General features: G+C 51.5%; 1 protein-coding gene across 1 annotated transcript; it reads left to right on the top strand.

Moving 5' to 3' along the window:
* Window positions 1-3,354: 3,354 nt before the first annotated feature.
* Window positions 3,355-14,909, top strand: LOC308177256 (endothelin receptor type B-like). Its single transcript, XM_080554192.1, has 8 exons — window positions 3,355-3,881; window positions 6,838-7,360; window positions 9,247-9,359; window positions 9,851-10,055; window positions 10,749-10,898; window positions 11,570-11,703; window positions 12,299-12,407; window positions 13,167-14,909. Exons 1-8 carry the CDS (start codon window positions 3,481-3,483, stop codon window positions 13,314-13,316), a joined length of 1,785 nt encoding a protein of 594 aa, XP_080410318.1. The 5' UTR covers window positions 3,355-3,480; the 3' UTR covers window positions 13,317-14,909.
* The last annotated feature ends 3,525 nt before the right edge of the window (window positions 14,910-18,434 follow it).

The following is an 18,434-nucleotide window of genomic DNA, read 5'->3' on the forward strand; positions in this document are numbered from 1 at the left end:
CAAAAACAGATCCCTCGACACCTGTGCATCACCTCTCTTGCTTCTTGTACCTGAGCAAAGTAGTGGTGGGGACGTGTCATCTCCATCTGCAGAGCAGGCATGTGCCAAGGCATGAGAAAACACAGAGTGACAGTAGGGTGACAGGCCCTCCAATTTGGGATGCTTCATAGGAGGAAGAGAGGAGAGTCTAAATGGAGGTTTTGTTCTCCTCTCTTCTGAGCAGGAGTCATCTCTAATAAACAAGGGTTAGCACTAAATAAAGACATTAACTTTTCTATAGATTATCCACAGCTCTGATTCATCAAAGCTGCAAGGAATCGTGGAAACAATTAAGTGGAGAAACACAGATAATTTGCTTCCACACCAAGAAGAAAGTTCCCAAACAACCAGTGTAGATTATCTACACCCTATTTACAAATCTTGACCACTGAGAAAAGCTAGGCTGGTCAAATTCTCATTGGCTTCTTTGGCCAAATCTCAAGATGAAAGGGAGTTTCTTTCCAAGTCCAATCCATTCCTGTGCCTGGATCCACTCAGAAAAAGACTGTAACAGCACATACATGCAAAAATATTTTATTGTGAACTTCTGCATCTCTCCCATAAGTAGCAGAGCTCCTGCACAAATTCAGTCATGATACCCATGAAAAGGGATAGCCACAAATTTGAATGCTATTGGAGTCACTTAGAAGCCAAGGCAAATGTAGCATCTTCCATCATATTGCTTGGCAAATGCCAACAGTAATGCCAGAAAGTTTTCTCTGCTGAGAGTTGTCCAAGTTGTCATTGTCTTTTCCTCTTGAGATTACAGGTCCTTTAGAATCACAGAATGGCTCGGGTTGGAAGGGACCTTAAAGATCATCTAACTGCAACCCCCTTCAATAGGCAGCGGTGCCACACATTAGATCAGGTTGGCCCAGGCCCACCCAGACTTTAGGAATTTGTCCCTCATCGATTTGGTTCTCCTTCAGCACTAAGTTATTTTCTTACTTTCTTAGTTCCTGAAGGAGACTTGAACAATCTCACTTAATCTAGTTTAAAGTCTATGATTCATGCCAAGACCAAATAAATCATGTAAATATCTTTATTAAAAATAAAATAAAAATAAAATGGAAAGAATAAATTTTTTTTAAAAAAAAAAAAAAAGAAGAAGAAGAAAAGAAACCAGACCAGAAATAATCATCATAACCTCAATCTGGTCACTTGTAGTGTGGGAATGGACAAGGTTTGAAAGTGTGTACTTATGCCAGATGTAGTTCTAGGAAACTAAATGCTACTCCAGGGTCTTAGGAAGTCACGAACACCCCTTGGACAAATGAAGTTTGGGCAGCACTGGGGGAAGAAGGCATGCCTTCAGAACAGTTGGGCTCTTTTTAGCTGAGAGAGCAACTGAGAGAGAAATTTATAGCCATGAGAGACAGAAAAAGAGGTCTCTAGAACAGAGGAAAACTGGCAGGAGAAAAGCATCCAGATGTTTTAACCCCATGTGTTAATCTGACCATTGATTGTGTTACTGCAAGAAAAGAGTAGTCTCACGGTTTCTTGCAAAATCCACAGAAGGACCTTCAACTATTCTGTGTCCTCAGAGTACTAATGGTTAAAGATGTATGAAAACGTGTTTTAAGATGCAACAACTGAAGACCAACAACAACTAGTGGGGCTGAAAACAGCTGGAGTCCAACCACTTCCAATAGCAAGCAACAATTTGCTCCAAACCAGCAGGTAGGACCCAGGAGAGTATTGTGCAGGAACCTGTTCAGACTCAGAAGTTACGAGGGTATGAGAAGAACACATTGGGATATAAACTCAGAAGCCGTATGATTTTCCAGAAGGCAAAAAATTTACCAGGGCTACAAGGGGGTCTGAAAGCCAAAATGGCCCACTCCTGACTTACACTGCAATCAGTCAGTTTCCAGAAGTGGATCACAGCAGATTTGCAGGCACCATCCTTCTACAGGGTAATCAAGGACACAGGAAGACTTTTGCATGAGTTTGTTGGGTTTTGAACTTAATAGTTAAAAAAAATACATTTTAAAAGATTAAATAAATAAATAAATAAATAAATTTTATTAATAACATACTAGATAGGTTCCTAAGTTTAATACTTTCAATAAAGGGGTATGAAAAGAGAAGCAAAGAGTAGAAGGGAATTAACATTTTATTTGATATTTTCAATGCCAAGCACACTTAGCTGGCTATTGCATTTTGAAGACTGGTAATGGAAAACATAGCAAGAAAAGAGATTAGAAAAGATCATAGCTTGAAGATAAAACAATATACAAACAACGTGATGCAACTGGACAATGTTCAGAGATGGGCAACAAGGATGAGCAAGGCTGAGGGATGGCTTCCTAGGAGAGAGCTAGGTTGTTCCTCCCCAGGGGCAGGACTTGGAGCTTCCCTCTCCCGAACTGTCAGAGGTTCCTGCCTGCCCTTCCCCAGCCTGCTGCTGTCCCTCTGGATGGCAGCATGGCCCTCTGGTGTACCACAGCCATCATCTCCTTCTACTTGAGAGGCATTCAGCCTGGGAAGGAGCCCAAACCCATTCTTTCTGTCCTTGTTTTGGGGACTAAAAGGGCAAAGGGATTCCTACACCAAAGTGAAGTTGCTTTGATTTTGCCAACACACCTTCCTGCGCCATCGAGGACACTTGAACGAGGTGATCTGTCTTTTTGTATTATTATTTTTTAATAAAACAACCTGCCACATACCAAACAACCCCCTGGTTCCTGAGCACAGCCAGCTTCAGAGCATGGTGAGGAAAGAAACTTTCTTCCCCAAGCAGCTGAGCCAAGGAGGTCGGGAAAGGCTTTGTCCACAGGCTGTGCAACAGCACAGGTTGTCTGCAGGCTCACAGGGGTTGGAGGAAGACAGAAGGAGTCCCACGGAAGAGCTGCTTGTGATCTGTTCACAGGCAGGTGGAAATCAGAGGGAAGTCTTTGATCCAGGACCGTGTCCAGAGACTGGACCGGACACATGGCTTGTGGGGGAGGCTGGTGGGACCCCAAGGCAGCACTGACGTGTTGGCCATGAAGAGCTCTGCCCTGCATCTCGAGCAACTGGACGAGGCTCTTCAGGCAGCTCAGGATGCTCAGAAACAGCAAAAATCAAAAGAGCCGGCATGTGAAAAAGCACCTCCTAACAGATGGCACTGTGGTCTGAAACCTGTTCTCAGCCTGCTTCACCCAGACCAAGGCTCAGGGAGGGAGAAGTGGGGTCTGCCCATCTCCAGCTCCTCACTGGGGACTTCTTGTACCCCGTCTGCTCAGCCAGCAGGGAAACATCACATCCCCTCCGCCGTGCTCGCAGTGCTGCTCGTGCTCCTGAAAGCCCCTTCAGAAGCTCCATGCGGAGCAGCTGGCTTTATACACCCCGGGCAGAAAAGGCTTCAATGCCTCCCCCAAATCCTTTCCCCAGAGGAGTTCGGGGCCGCAGGTCCCTCTGCCAAGGCACAGCCCCTCGGAGCTGTCACAGCACCGTGCCATGCAGGCACGCTGCCCCACGGTCAGCAGCCGTCCCCCAGCTCCCTCCCTCCGCTTCCAGCTCTGTTTGTTTGTTATTTTCATCCCTCCGCAGGGCTGCCCGTGTTTCTCCCGCTTCACTCTCCTCCTCCATTCCTGTCCTGCTCTTCACTTATTGGTCGCAGCGGCCGTGTTCGGGGGGAGCCCTGCAATTTTCTATATAACCAAGTGCTCCGTTTGGAGAGATCTCAGCAAGTCACGAGAGAGAAGAAACTTCCCCCCGAGCACCAGCCCACAACGCAAAAGCAAACTGCAGGATCTACAGCGCTGCCGTCCTCCTGGGACCTGCAGGACATGGCAAGGGGCCGTGAGAGGGAGAGAAACTGATCCTGAGAGCACCCAAAGTTCGCGGCCTCGAGGAAGGTAACCTAACGCTGATGAAAAGCTTTGCTGTTCCGTGCACTGATTTGCAAACAAAACGATTTCCCACATCTGGGTGAGTTTTCACACGTTTCTTAGTGGGACCCGAGCAAGGTCTAACAGGTGGTGCATGGGCTGGAGAAGACATCCAGCCGGCACACCTCTGGGGGAAAATCGGCCAGTTTAGGGACCAGGGTGGGTTCAGGTCAGGGAAGCAGCTGGGGATGCAGTGCTTATATCTGCTTCTCTTCCCACCCTTTGCATTTTTGCTGCAAGAGATGTTTATTTGCAGAAAAGAAGAGCCTCAGCTGGGCAGGTGGGATGGGGATGTTGGGCACAGAGTCACCCCCCTGGAGGATCAGAAACGTGAGGATTTGGGGTCAAGTGATGCTGACTTTGGTTTCACATCTGCTGGGCACCCAACAAGTCTCTTGTCTGTGCCTCAGTTTCCCCCACAAATGAGAAAGTGTTGTGCCTGCAAGCACTCTGAGATGAGGGAGGGGAGAGGCTACACAGAAGACAAGAAGTCTGTGGGCTGTTGAGCAGGAGAAAACAATGCTCCCCTTTTACTAAATTGTTGGATTTTAAGGCAAGAAGGTGGAGAAGCCCTTTTTTTTTGGCACTGTGGAAGGGATGGGCAGGATCCAGCGAGCCGTGTCCTGTGATGCTTACTCACATGAGCTCTCCTGCCAAACACCCGGGGGCTGAACAGCACCAGGCTCTGCGGTCCTTCACCAGGGGAGCAGAGAGGTGCAGCCCACTGCTGCAGAGGGCACAGGACACCAGAGCTTTCCAAGGATGCTCTGGTACCTACGCAGGTGCTTAGGTAAATATCAGGAAGGTGGTGCCGGAGAAGCTTCTCCAGCCACAAGGTCCCAGACTGGGCAATTGGGACTTAATGGATGTGCTGAGACCAGCAGAGGTACTGGGACCTTCCTAGCCACCACCACGGACCGAGGTTCTCCCCACAGCATTTTACAGCGGTCAGCCTGAGTGATAAGCTGGCACCCCAACGTCCCTTCCTCAGGACAGCAGCTCTGCCCATGCAGGATGGCAGGAGGGGCTGAGGGTTCCCCAGCTTTTGGATTATTTTGTGCTTAGGAGCAGCAGGACACACCTGCAGGCATCCCTTGGGGTTGGGACACCCACATAAACTGGGCGCTTACAGGACAGGTAGGGGTCCTGTAAGATATTCCCAACCGTCACATGGAGACACTTCTCTAAATGGTCTTGAAGGCATTGAAAACTGCTTTTCTTTTCCTCAGCCAGAGGCAGGCAGATAACTTTGTAGAGGCTGTTCTGGCTCTCACCAATGTGGCTTATCTGCCAGATAAGTTTGCAAAGCTGCTTTAGCCTGCAGAGATAAAAGGTACGGTGAACACACAAGATTGCTACGCATCAGGCATGAGTATTTTAGCACAGGGAAGCATGCTGATGGTGAGCTGAAAAGAAAAGTGATGGGATCTTTAACTTTCCTGTGGTGAAATCGTATCTGAGGTGCCATCACAACACAGGGGTTCAAACTAGAAAGAAAACATCTTTAAAATGTGGTTGCTTTAACAGAACTGGAAGCTAAACTATCTAGTTCGTGAGGTTTGAACTGTGACTGAAGGGATTTGGTTATTTTATTGCCTACATCTGACGTGTAACTGAGAATAAATTGCAAGTTTCCTCCTAACACTGCCTGTTTACAGTGTCACGCACTAAGGACCTGGCCGAAGGACGTTAAGAGGGTCAGAGAGAACTGAGCCTGATTTAGATTTTCTGGCAGGAGCAGTGGGGTGAAACCGAGACAAGGGTAGGTCAGGTTAGGCTGGTTCCTTGGGAAAGAGGCCAATTTCACATTGATCATGCTTGGAGACTTCCAAACAAGCAGAAAGGCGCACGTGTTCCTACAGAGCCTGGTGGAGCCGGGCTGAGACTTCAGTCCCGTCTCTAATCCCATGGGGGCACTCTGACCCCTGCCTGAGTGGCTCCCCTGGGGCTGGGGGGAAGCCCTACAAGGTTGCCATTTTCAATCCAGGCATAGCAATTTTTCCTCCCTTTGAAGCCGCAGAGTTTTGTAGCTTGAGCAACGTGTTCTTCACGCACTCCTACCGGCAGAGCCAAGATCTGCCCAGGTGGCACAGCCTGGCAGGGTGCTGGCATCTTCCCCTCCCTCTCTGGGCTCATTTCCCACCAGTGGCCATATCTGGATCATCCCAAAGCCCCTTCCCAAATCCACGTCGTGCCAGGACAGTACTACAGCATCCTCAGCTGTCTCATCAGCCACTTGTGGCCACAGAGCTGCCGCTGGGCCAGTCCTGCCTGAGAGCATTGTCTGAGATTTGCAAAGCAGAGCCTGCTCGGGTGATATTTATTAGCAGTGCTCCAGCCTTGGTCAGCTTGAGAGACCTTTTACTGTGCTCAGCTGCCAATGCCGCAAACAACACAGAGAGATTTATATCCTCCGGTATGGAGCTGAACAGCATGGTGGATTTGGAAAGGAAGCAGTTCAATTAACAGCGATAAGGATGGGGAAGGAGGGGCCACTCTACTAGCACATAAATCTGAATAAGATGTCAGGTATCAATACAGCATTTCTGGAAAAACCCTCGTGGCATTTTCCCAGCACGTTTCCCAGCAAGACCGCGCTGAGGGTTGTCTCTTTGCACTGAACGATGCCACATGGGCTCTGCTGGCGTTAGCGCTGCTCCGGTTTTCCCATGGCACGAACTGGAAGAACAGCTCCCCTGGTTCTGTGGACCCAGAGATGGGGTTTGCAGAATTACCCCGATGTGTTGGTGGGGCAGGTGCCCCAAAACTACTCCTTGTGCTCCACTGACTGCAGGTGACCAGCGCACAGGCCACCACTGCCTGCTTGTAGCCAGAAGAAACCCTCTCCAGCACCTTCTCGAGCACTACCAGGCCCCCTTCTCCTCTAACCCATTTCTCCCCTTGTCTCTTCCTCCACCCACAGATCCAGACCCAAGCAAAGACGCCCCATGAGCATCCCAAGGGCTCCCACGGTCGGCTTTGCCGCTCAGTCCTCCATGGTGAGCATCCCACCTCCCACCACTCTCGCCATTCTCCTGACCTGCCTCTTCTCCGGGGCACGTGGCCAGACCCCGGGGGCTTTCCAGGAGAGCACGGTCCCCTTCGAGGTGCTCAGCCAGGAGCAGGCGTACAGCCTGCTCCAGCCAAGCCTGCTGCAGGACGCCAAGCTGCCGAACCGCTCCGAGAGCCTCCCCAGGAGCAGCGGCTCCGAGCCGCCCCTGCTGCCCGTGTGCGTGAAGCCCGCGGATATCAGGCACATCTTCAAGTACATCAACACCATCGTGTCCTGCACCATCTTCATAGTGGGCATCATCGGCAACTCCACGCTCCTCAGGATCATTTACAAGAACAAGTGCATGAGGAATGGGCCGAACGTCCTCATCGCTAGCCTGGCGCTCGGAGACCTCCTCTACATCCTCATTGCTCTGCCCATCAATGTGTACAAGGTAGGCTTCGTGCAGCAGGAACGGCATCTGCTCCCACCTGCCTCGGTGCCCTGGGGAATATCTTATCTTCCGCTCTTTATTTCAGGCTCCAGTTTGGGCAGGAAAGGGGGAGGGAGATCCTGCTCTCCAAAGGAAAAGGAAAACATGAGCTGACACAGTATGTTCCTGGGAAAGCAGAGGTGTTCCCACCTACTGCTGTGTTTTCCACACACACACCCATCCAGATCTTTTAAATCTCATTTAAAATGGCAAGAAAAGAACCACTTGCAGTCTCCTGACATTACAACCCAAAGTTTATTTCAGCCGAGCAAAACCCACTGTTCTCATGCACTAGGCACACCACTCCCAGCACAGTTCACAAATCAGCCTCAGGCAAACATCTGCTTTATTCCAGCTAAACAGAAAGACTCATCCAGGAACAAGGAACAGGGCTGTCTTACAAAACAGGGGGCTTCTTTCAGACATTGCTCCCCACACTAGAGGGAAGAGATGTGACGAAGAAGTGGAGGAACCCGAGCTCTGCCCGCTGCAGTGGGGCAGAGAGGGGTGGGCAGAGGCGGGTTGCAGGGCTCGGAACCTGGCTAGGAGCAGAAGTTGTGTGCTGTGAGACGTGCTGGGGCTTGTGCGGCTCCTCCTCGCCCACCACGAGAGATGGGTTTTGGTGGGCTGGGTCTTGAAGGGATGCCATGGGGTGAAGGACTTGGAGCTCAGCTTGATTTATACAACCAGCTTTATAGAACAGATATGTTGGATATATAGCTGTTATATAGCTGATTTATTCAACATGACTGGCAGGACAGGAGTCTGGCAGCCCTCCCGTCTGGGATCTGTTTGCCATATTTCTTAAGTCTGTGCTGTAGGAAGGTCCTATACTTCATAAAAAGGTGTGGGGCCAGATGGAGGCTGCAAGAATGACCCCCCCTGAGGAAAGTGTCACAGGCTGAATACCCAGCCCTGCATCCAATTCAGGCAAGAACTGGTGGGCATGGTTCTTTGTGCTCATGGCTTATACCAAAGGCCTCATCTATGGGACAGCTCATGTTAATGCGAGCTCTTGGCTTGGAGACACAGCTAGCCATCTCTTAGAGCTCCCGTTCTCATGTCTCCAATGCATATTGTCCCCAGTGATGCCCTCTGCTTGCCCCAGCTGGGTTTCAGGCCACGAGTAGGTAGTAGCTTCAAAGGGAAAACCAGATCAAATCAACTGCCAGAGGTGAGAAAAGCTGGGAGCAGGAGTAAAGAAGGCTGTTGGCATTGGTGGTAGGTCGGGGTTCAGGTGAGGGAAGGAACCCTCTTCATATTCATGTGTAAGCAAACATTGCTTCTTGCCTTGCCTGGATTTGTTCAGGGTGTTCTGACATACAGGGGATGCCCAACTGCTTGATTAAATCAATCGTTGCTTTTCTTTGGTCTCGAGCAATCAAACATCATTTGTTTCAAATAATGCTGCACGAAAGTTTGGAGGAGGGTTTGCACAAAGGTGTGGCAGAAGGGCACAGTATGGTGAGGACGTGAGCCTACATGGCTCTGAAAGAAGCTGTCCTTGCTGGACTTCGGCTGCTCGGAGCATGACACCCTCCAAAAGCAACGCAAAGCCCATTGTGGCTTTTAGGATTCCAGTCCACCCAGAAACACCCAGGGTGTGGGTTCAGGACCTGTTGCCTGGACCATCCCTCCACGTAGGTGTCAACCACAAGCCCCTGGGGAAACGAGTGGTTCCCAGCACAACACAAAGCACCGGGAGCGCACACCGCGCAGCCCCAGCGGAGGTAACCTCAGAGTGCTTTCAGCTGCTCCTTGTGGGCTTCTTGCACCCTGTGGGTAACCACCTGCCATTACGGGAAGCCGGACGTGCTTTCCCTGTTAACCCTGTGGTTCTTCTCCAGCTCCTGGCCAAGGACTGGCCCTTCGGCGTGCAGGTGTGCAAGCTGGTCCCCTTCATCCAGAAGGCTTCGGTGGGCATCACAGTGCTCAGCCTTTGTGCTCTCAGCATCGACAGGTGAGAAACAACTTCTACGGATGTGTTGCCCATCCTGGCCCATATTTAACCACAGCATAGCCCCCCTGTTGTCACCGATCGGAAGACTGCAGGGTGGCTTGGTTCTGGACCAAATTCAGAGAAGGGAATAGGGTGTTGTGACATGGGGCTGAAATCCATCAGGAACTGACTCTTCTCTGTGGGGATGAAGTGTAAATCCTGCTGGAAAAGCTTGAGAGGAGGAGCACATCATGTGGGAATAGCTGCCAGGGTGCTGGGGAAGGGTGGCACCCCTCCCACCAGGAGGTGGCCATATATTGGCCAAGGAGAGCTGCTATCACACTTGAGCCCGTTTCTGATCCTCCCCATTCCACGGAAGGAGAAAGCTCAGGGGTGGTGGAGGAAGGGGCAAGGGAAAGGGGACAACTCTAACACACACCTTCCAGACCCCTTCCTGTTGGTGGCTCTTCTCACTCCTCTCTGCTCCTGTTGTGTTCCCACACGTTGAGCAGGTACCGAGCAGTGGCCTCCTGGAGTCGGATCCAGGGGATAGGAATCCCCATGTGGAAGGCAGTGGAGGTGACGCTGATCTGGGCAGTGGCCATCGTGCTGGCAGTCCCCGAAGCCATAGCCTTTGACATGGTAGAGCTCAACTACTGGGACCGAGACCTGTGGGTGTGCATGCTCGCCTCCGAACAGAAATCGAGCTTCATGATGGTACGTATGCTGACCCATCCCAGCTGCAGCACGAGGGAGAGTGAGGCACAGGCAACCGGGGCACCCTCCCTCCTCGATGAGAGGTTAGATGCTTCTGCAGAGGGCTTCCAGTTGTCAGGGTGAATCTGGGGAGAGCAGCATTAGACAAAGCACAGAAGACTCAGCAAGTACTGAAGAGGTAGAGTTGCTTTGAACGTGGGGCCAGAAAAAAGGCAGAAGGTCCTTAAGCTGTGCTGTGTCCTCATTGCCCACATCAGAAGGTCATGACCCATCTCAGGAAACTTCAGCAAGATGCTAGGCTGTCACAACAGGCCAAGGAGCATCTAAACAACCAGGCTGTACAAGTAGCCATTAGCACAGGGCCAGCTAAGGGTGAGCGAGGAGATGAAGACACTTACAATTCATCAGAACTTACCCTCCCAACCCTATACCTGCCAAAATGTGCTCCTTGCAGCTGGTTCTTGTACAAAAGCACTAGACCAGCAGCCAGATGTAAAAAAGCCTTCACTTCTTTGGGTTAAACATGCACCAGCCTCAGGGCAAGATTATCCCACGTAAACTCAGCCCGGGGCAGTTTAAGTTTCACACATCTGAAGTGTCAGAGTGGTCTGAAGGGGGGCAGCATCAGTGTCAGGGACCGATGCCCCATTACCCCCTTCTCCCAGTTTTTGTTCCTCTCTGCTTTGCATGCAGTTCTATCGTGACGTGAAGGACTGGTGGCTTTTTGGCTTCTATTTCTGCCTGCCCTTGGTATGCACTGGCATCTTCTACACCCTCATGTCGTGCGAAATGTTGAGCAAGAGAAATGGCATGAGAATCGCTCTGAATGACCACATGAAACGGGTAAGAAAGCCAGGAGGGCAGAAACCCCAGTATTTCCCAAAACGAGAGGTAGTGCTGTAGAAGGGGAGAATAAACCCAGCTTCCTGTAGAGGACACGTATGAGCTAACGTAGCCTCACAGTGGTCAATGACTTCTTGACCCATCGATGCAGATGCATGGATTCAACCAGGGAGAGGGGCCCTCAGCTCCAGTCCCCCACCTCAGTGTCAACACAAGCCACCAGCATTGTGGCCATGGACCAGCTTGCTTTTCAATTTCTATGGCCATTTATTTCTGGCCTTGCTGTAGTTTCCCATTCCCTCCCATGCTTTGCTGACGAGCTGGTTGTCACAATAACCTAGCGTGAAGAGTGGACGGATGAGGGTCCATGTTCCAGGGATTAGCAAAGTGACCAGGAAAGATGGTAGGATGGGGTGAAGGAGACCCTATCCTGATCTATCTCGTGCTACTGGTACCTTGCTGCTTTCTGCAGCCTGGATCTCATGAGTCGTCCTCCTGAAGTAGGAGCTGGGAGTGTGCTTTGGACTCAAAGCGGTGCCCAGCCCTGCTCGGGTTGTAGAAGTAACTCGAGGGGCCTTTGCTCAGCACAGGGAGATGGCGCTTTGCCCTGGCCGCTCTCTCCAGTGCTCAGCCAGAGCATCCCTTCTCCCCTGCCCACCTTCTCCTCGCAGCGCCGGGAGGTGGCCAAGACCGTGTTCTGCCTCGTGGTGATCTTCGCGCTCTGCTGGCTGCCGCTCCACCTCAGCCGCATCCTCAAGAAGACCATCTACGACCAGACGGACCCCAACAGATGTGAACTGCTCAGGTAGGGGCCCCAGCCGATGTTCCGCTGGGCTCGTTGCAGGCTGGTGGAGCTGCCTTCCAAAAACTTTCAGGCTGCTTTTCTAGATGGCACTGCTCTCCAGAAAGGAACAGAGAAAGGAGGTGGGGGGTCTTTAGAAAAGAGGAAATTCAATTTTGAAATATCTCTGTAAAGCTTATGGGTTAAAGAGGTCTCCCAGGCAGAGAAACGTTCTCTGCAGGGCCAAAAGGACTGTAGCACACATGAGGGCAGTGCACACTTTCCGCTAGGTGGTAGATGCCCATCTTCCCCTCTCCTCCCTACCCATCACCCCTGAATCCAGCTCAGGCCAGACACTGCTGCTGTGTTTGAATGTGAGAGCGTCAAGGCCACCACGGGAAATCAGATCTCCTGCTCTTAGGTTCCTCAGGAAATGCTTCTCGCAGGAAAAAGTGTTGTGCCACTGCCGAACCCCAGGAGGAGCTGTTTTGTGCTCTTCTGCCTGGTGTCTGTCACTGGTCCCCCATGGAAGCAGGTTCCCAGGCCAGGCAGCTTGGAAACCCTCCTTCAGGGGTCCCCTCAGCGAGCTCCCAGCCCCTTCTCTCCCCTCTTGTCTCAGTTTCCTCCTTGTGATGGATTACTTTGGGATCAACATGGCCTCCCTCAACTCCTGCATCAACCCTGTGGCCCTCTACTTCGTCAGCAGGAAATTCAAGAACTGCTTCCAGGTAGGGCTGGCTCCTGGAGCCCCTGGCTGTGCTGACTGCCCATTTCGGCTGCAGTTTCACGCACGGTGCGTGCCCAGACACCGGTCCCAAGGCCACCAGCTCCCACAGACCAGGCACTCCCATCACCGTGGGCTTCTGGGCGTCCTAGATGAGGGGAAAGGCAGACACCAGGCACATGCTGGGGCTGCCAGCAGCTCACAGGATTCCCTTATGTCCTCATTGTATTTTTCCTCCCAAATTTTCACCCTGCTGGGAGCCTCTCTTCCCAGCTCCAAGCACACTAGAGCTTCCTGCCCTGCTCTGGTGGGGCTTTTGCCAGTGCAAGACCAGAGAAGTCCCTGCTATTCTGGATCAGAAGCATCCCCACATACCTTTAAACCAGGACTGGGGCTGCTATAAACTTTGAGCCCAAATTGCTCGGAGAAAAATCTCAGGAGGAGGGGAGGCTGGAGAAAGGAAGCGGATGGGATGGGAATCACCTCCCAGTGGCTGTGGCAAGGGGCTGAGCCCAGGCAAGCATCAGCCCTATTTGCTGATGAGAAAGCACAGCTACAAAAGGTGTCCAGCGTTTTGCTATCTCCATTTCCAATCCGCACCAGCCCTATCTCGACACACCTGACCTGCAGGAGAGCCGCGCTCACCGTGCCTGTGACTCCCAGCCCGGCACTGTGTGGGTTGACCCACCAACATCACTGGGAACTTTCCCACATTTCCTCCTCTTTTATCCCATAACCCACCCCCCTGCTTGTCTCCCCGCAGTCCTGCCTGTGCTGCTGGTGCCAGAGACCGGCTCTGAGCATCACGCCGACAGACGAGAAGGGCTCTGTGGGCAAGTGGAAAGCCAACGGGCAGGAGCTTGGGTTGGACCGGAGCAGCTCCCGCTTGAGCAACAAGTACAGCTCTTCCTAAAGCCCCCCGCGGGGCAGAGCGGAGAAGGCACTGTGCAAAGACAGCAGGACACCTCCGTTTCTTTTGCACGGCCATTTCCTGGCTGGGCTTGAATTGTTTTTGCCTCCGCATCGTAACCCACCTGGCAGGAGCTGCAGCATTTCACTGACCCCTGGGACTAGCTCTGAACACTGCCTCTGAGCTCTGCTTGTCCTTCCTCCCATCCAAGTCGCCTCTGCAGGAGGAGGAAGAATGGGATCCAACTCCTTGTAGGATTTTTCAGTTCCCTGCAGAACAGCCAAGTGACTTACAGCCATTCGTCTTGGGTAGCAACATGGGGTGGGGAGATGGGTGTGAAAAGGGAAGGAAAGTTGAGATGTTGTCACCCTGAGATGGATGTGGGATGGGGAGGAGAAGGCAAGGCACCTGAGTGACAGATCTCCAGCTGAAAAAGCCAAAAAGACATCCTTTATGATCTCCCCCTGCTGCTGGAACAGTTTGTCCCAAGGCAGAGAGCCAGGATAAGACCCAGGCACATGTAGGTTTTGTAGACCATCAGTGGCCTGAAATCTCCCCGCCTGCAGCCGTGGCACGGAGGGATGGGCAGCAACCCAGCTTTGTGATGTGACCAACCTGACCCGGGGAGCCCTAAAGGACCCCTCCTCTTTCCCTTTTCCTGGGAAATCTGCTCCGGGCTCTCCACCCAGGGATAGCATTCCCCCCGCCTGCGTACGGCACAAGGAGGTGACCGCATGCACGCGACAGCACGGCTTAGGAGGGCAGGTGTCCTAGGCAGAAACCAGCAGCAGCATCCAGCCAAACCAAACCATCTGCCCCAGCTTCCCCCTCCCCAGTTCCTCGACCCCACCACGTCCTGGCCACAGCACCGTGACACCACAGCTCAGATCCTCACCCTCAGGGTGAAGCTAAGGTGGAAAAGGCAGTGGGGAAGGGGCAATCTCAGCTGAAAGAGCTGCTGGAGCCAACCGAAATACGGCAAAGAGCCTCACAAATTTACTGCTTAAAATGATTAATCCCCGGGTGCTTTTTCCAGCATGACTTCCTAAAAGTCATGCTTGTACCTCTTGCCAAAACTTCAAGAAAACCTACATGAGGAAGCTTTAATTGCTAAGTTTTTGATGATTTTCCTGTTGTTTTTTTCTTCTTTTACCTCTTTCTCCTTTCCTCTTTTCCCTTTTCACCTTTTCATCGAAAAAAGGGAGAAAGGAAAAAGGGAAAAGAGAAAAGACCTGCAGATAAAGCAGAACATTTTCGAGGTGATGGTGCTTGGTTTTTGTGTTTTTTGTTTTTTTTAGCTTTGCTTACACTGAAATGCAAATTTTTACAAACAAATATTTTTGAAAGATGAAGGGGTTTCAACAGAACCCAAAACTGAGGGTTATCTAGACCAGCATGTTTTCCATAATCTTACCTACCCACTAGAGTAGATTGGTCTGTATCCATTTCACAGCACTGCTGCTGTGCTTTGTGGCAGAGCTGGACAAATGGAAGTCAGTGCAGAAATTGTTTAGTCTGAAATGTTTTAACACAGGTATCATAGCAGAAGGATTTTTTAAATGACTGTGCTTATTAAAAAAATACCTAAATTCTGCACGTTTCGGTATTTGTCCACATTTACAGGCAAAGGGATTCTGTGGCCTCAAAAGAGCACCTCACACCACTCCAAGGATGTAGCAATGGGTAAGCCAGCAGCACATCAAGCCTAATGCAATGCCTCATTCCAATTCTGCTCTACCCTAAATTGTGGCGAATTCAGCTCTGGCCAGCCCAGCTTCTCAGTGGTCTCCTGCCAGGACAGGGCTGGCCCTGACCCGCCAGGGCCTGTCCTGCTGGGTTGCAAGCAGCTGCCACGGGGTGATTTGCTTCAGGTTAACACCTCCAGCGCTGCATCTCGTTGGTGCTCCCTACAACTCATCCACTCGCCTGGATTTAGCCTGCTCAGGAGGTGCCAAGGCAGATGTGCGGTGCTGGCGGCTGGAAGGGAGGGTGGGAAGAGGCAGGTGGGACGCAGTGACCTTTCCATCTGCTGCCACGGGCAACACCAGGGGATCTCCACTCGTTACAAACCTCGTGTTACTTCACACAAGGGTCTGCTTGTTGGACCACACAACGGGGAGGCCCACGGAAGTGTCAAATAGCCTGTCAGGGAAAGAGGTCCTATAAAAAGCAGTAATTAGGATACAGGCTGGCAAATTGGGCTACAGCCTTCCTCCCACTCACCTGGAATGGCTGGTGCCTCGGTCACAGGTTGAGCCAAAAGCTTTTTCTGGGTCCTCGTTGCATTGCATGGGCCTGGAACGTAGTGCTGGCTGGTGGAAATCCCAGAGGTGAGCAGCACTGCATAAGCCCAGGACTCGCTGGGGGCTGGTTTGGGCCAGTGCCTTCATAGCCTGGATGACCTGGAGGAGGCTGGCAGCTCCAGAGAGCAGACGATGCTGTGGGTCAGTTTTGGAGACAGAAATCTGGAGAAGTGTCAGGCTAAGCTGGTAAGTCTGGGTCACGGCAGGTACCTCGGGGACAGCAGATGCACTGACTCTGAGCAGGGCCAGCTTCAGCTCCAAAGCAGAGCCAGTTACACATTAGGTCAGTCCCAAGTGGTGGGATTCAACCTTTATCGTGCTCTGTTCCAGCAACAGTTCCAAAATGTCAGAGCAAAGCATTCAGAAGTCTTTTTCCATCCAGGACAGCCCCAGTTACGTCAGCCTGGCTTCCTCCTGCTCTATCCAAACCGGCGGTCAGCAGCCAGGCCGCTTGGTGCCTGCCAGGAGCTGGGCAAGGGTTGTCCTGTCTCCTACTTGCACGCTGCATGCGAGCTAGCAGATGTAAATGCACAGCTCCCGTTCATTTCAGTGAAGACTGAACCATCTTAACAACTTCCTAGCAGTGACTTTTGGTAATGCCGTAAGGAGCAGAGTCCCAAACATTCAACAGCCATGATTCTCTCCTAAGGACAGCCAGGACCTGCTAATGCTCACAAGGCAGGCAGCAACTACAGGAACACGGGGGAATCCTTTTACCTTACTTAACCTCCTGGGCCCCAAATGGCTAACATCTCTTTTTATGCTCCAAGAGCAGATTTAATCATTCCCGCATTAGCAGCTATGCTCAGATCAACATTTTCACCTTAAATGGTTCAAAACCAGTCTCAGATCTGCACATGATTAATATTGCAACAAACGGACTGCCATGTGCTCATCCCAGCTCTAGACACTGCTATCACTTGCTGCATGTCTGCTTAACAGGGACTTCTGTCTCCTTTGGTTTCCCCTTGTGTTCTCCTCCCAAGTGCCTCCTATTATAACCAACATCACAAAATTTGACCACATGTGAGAGGGGAGGGAAGAGAAGAGAGTTATCCGCTGGAAACGGTATCCTTTTAGAGCTCTTATGTTGTGTTGGCATTCACATGGCACCTTCCCAGCCCTCGGAGGTCTCTGTTAGGATACAATAAGACCAGGATCAGCGCGTTTCAGCTCAAAAAGAAAGCAATGAACGTCAGAAAAGGGGTGCACATACAGCCTCATTTTATCTGCTCATGGAAGTGCGAAGGCAAAGACAGCTCCCTGCTGCCAGCTCCAGGCCTTCGCAACCTTTTTGGAGTTGTGCCCCGTGACACCTGGGCTGAGAGGTCACAGGACTGAGCACGGGTGGATCTGGTTTATCCAAACCTTCTCCACAACCCCGCCAGGCTAGGAGGATTAGTCAAAAGCAGGGCCACCGCAGCCACCTGCTGGAGATGCAGGGGCCTTTTGGCATGGGCGAGGTGAATCCATCGCCAGAGAGGTGAAGGAGCCTTATCTGAAGCGTAGGGTTCAGCTGGCTTCAGGACCCAACGCCTGTGAACACAAACCCACTGCCAGCCTGGCAGAAAGCAAGTCGGTCAATTTGTATTTGAAAGAACAGTTTTCTAGAGAAAACCTGACGTTTTACATCCTCTCTTATTCCTCTGTATGTTAATAAAACATGCTGGTGTTTGAAAAGGAAAGTCTCTGGGTGTTTCTTATTAAGCAGCAGGGGGTCTGCAAAGTCTGCTAAATACTTAATTGAGTGCCAGCAGGTTCCTTTGGTAGCGGCAGACCTCCGCTGAGGAGACAGAGGTGTCCCCCTGGGCAGCGCACACTGGGAAGGTTCACAGTCCTGCACCCCAGCATGGAGCAGAAAAGCTCCTGTCATTTCATGCCACATTACACTCGATGAAAGGCTTTCCCCCTTGGCTGGCTGCCAGCGGGTCCGAACAAGGCCAGGGTTCCAGCGCTCCACTCCTCAGACCTGCTCACGAGGAGCGGTCTCAGCTTGCAGCTGCCTGCATTCCTCAGAGGTTTAAAGAAGAGAAAGTGTTTGGTTTTTTTTAATTATCTCACCCCCAACTGAGCAGAGGACCATTTTATAGTGATCTGTTAACAAATGAAGACCGGCTGTGTTACTGGAATGCATCCAGAGGAGGGCAACGAAGTCAGTAAGGCAGGCAGGTCCTGTGAGGAGAGGCTGAGGACACCTGGGTTGTCTCGCCTGGAGAAAAGGAGACTGAGAGGTGGCCTCGTGTCTCTCTGCAACTTCCTGAGGAGGGGAAATGGAGCGGGAGGTGCCGGTCTCTTGCCCCTGGTCACCAGTGACAGAGCACAAGGGAACGGCACAAAGCTGCCCCAGGGGAGGTTCAGACTGGGCATTAGGAAAAATTTCTTCCCTGTGAAGGCGGCCAAACATTGGATCAGGCAAGGTGTTTGATGGCCTATGGCTGTCAGTGTTCAAGAAGCACTTGGGTAATGCCCTCATCAGTACGCTTCAACTGCTGTTCAGCCCTGAAGCAGTCAGGCAGTTGGACCCTACCTTTTAGGTCCCTTCCAGCTGAACTATTCTAATTCCTGTCTGTTTGAGTCAGGAGCCCTGGGGACAGTAACAGGAAGATTTAAATCAGAAGAGGGTGCTGCCTCTCTCGAAGTCTGATTGTACACAGCACTGAACCCCTCTGCTCCCTGTGGACGTTGGGGCAGCCTAGTTCTGCAGTGCATCACCATAAACAATCTGAACGTCCCGAGCAGAAAACAGCAACGTTCGGAGAGGGGAAGAAAAAGAGTGGAAGAGCTGCCTTCTAGCTACCATTTACACAGCAACGCCTCT

Source organism: Anser brachyrhynchus (genome assembly GCF_964034855.1).
Source record: "Anser brachyrhynchus genome assembly, chromosome: 13".
Taxonomy (NCBI): Eukaryota; Metazoa; Chordata; class Aves; order Anseriformes; family Anatidae; genus Anser; species Anser brachyrhynchus.

Bases quoted from the DNA above. Each gene is read 5' to 3' on its own strand.
- LOC308177256 (XM_080554192.1), top strand. From the start codon at position 3,481: ATGCAGGCACGCTGCCCCACGGTCAGCAGCCGTCCCCCAGCTCCCTCC. The intron at 10,899-11,569 runs GTAAGAAAGCCA...TTCTCCTCGCAG, and splicing joins TGAATGACCACATGAAACGG to CGCCGGGAGGTGGCCAAGAC. The intron at 12,408-13,166 runs GTAGGGCTGGCT...GTCTCCCCGCAG, and splicing joins AATTCAAGAACTGCTTCCAG to TCCTGCCTGTGCTGCTGGTG.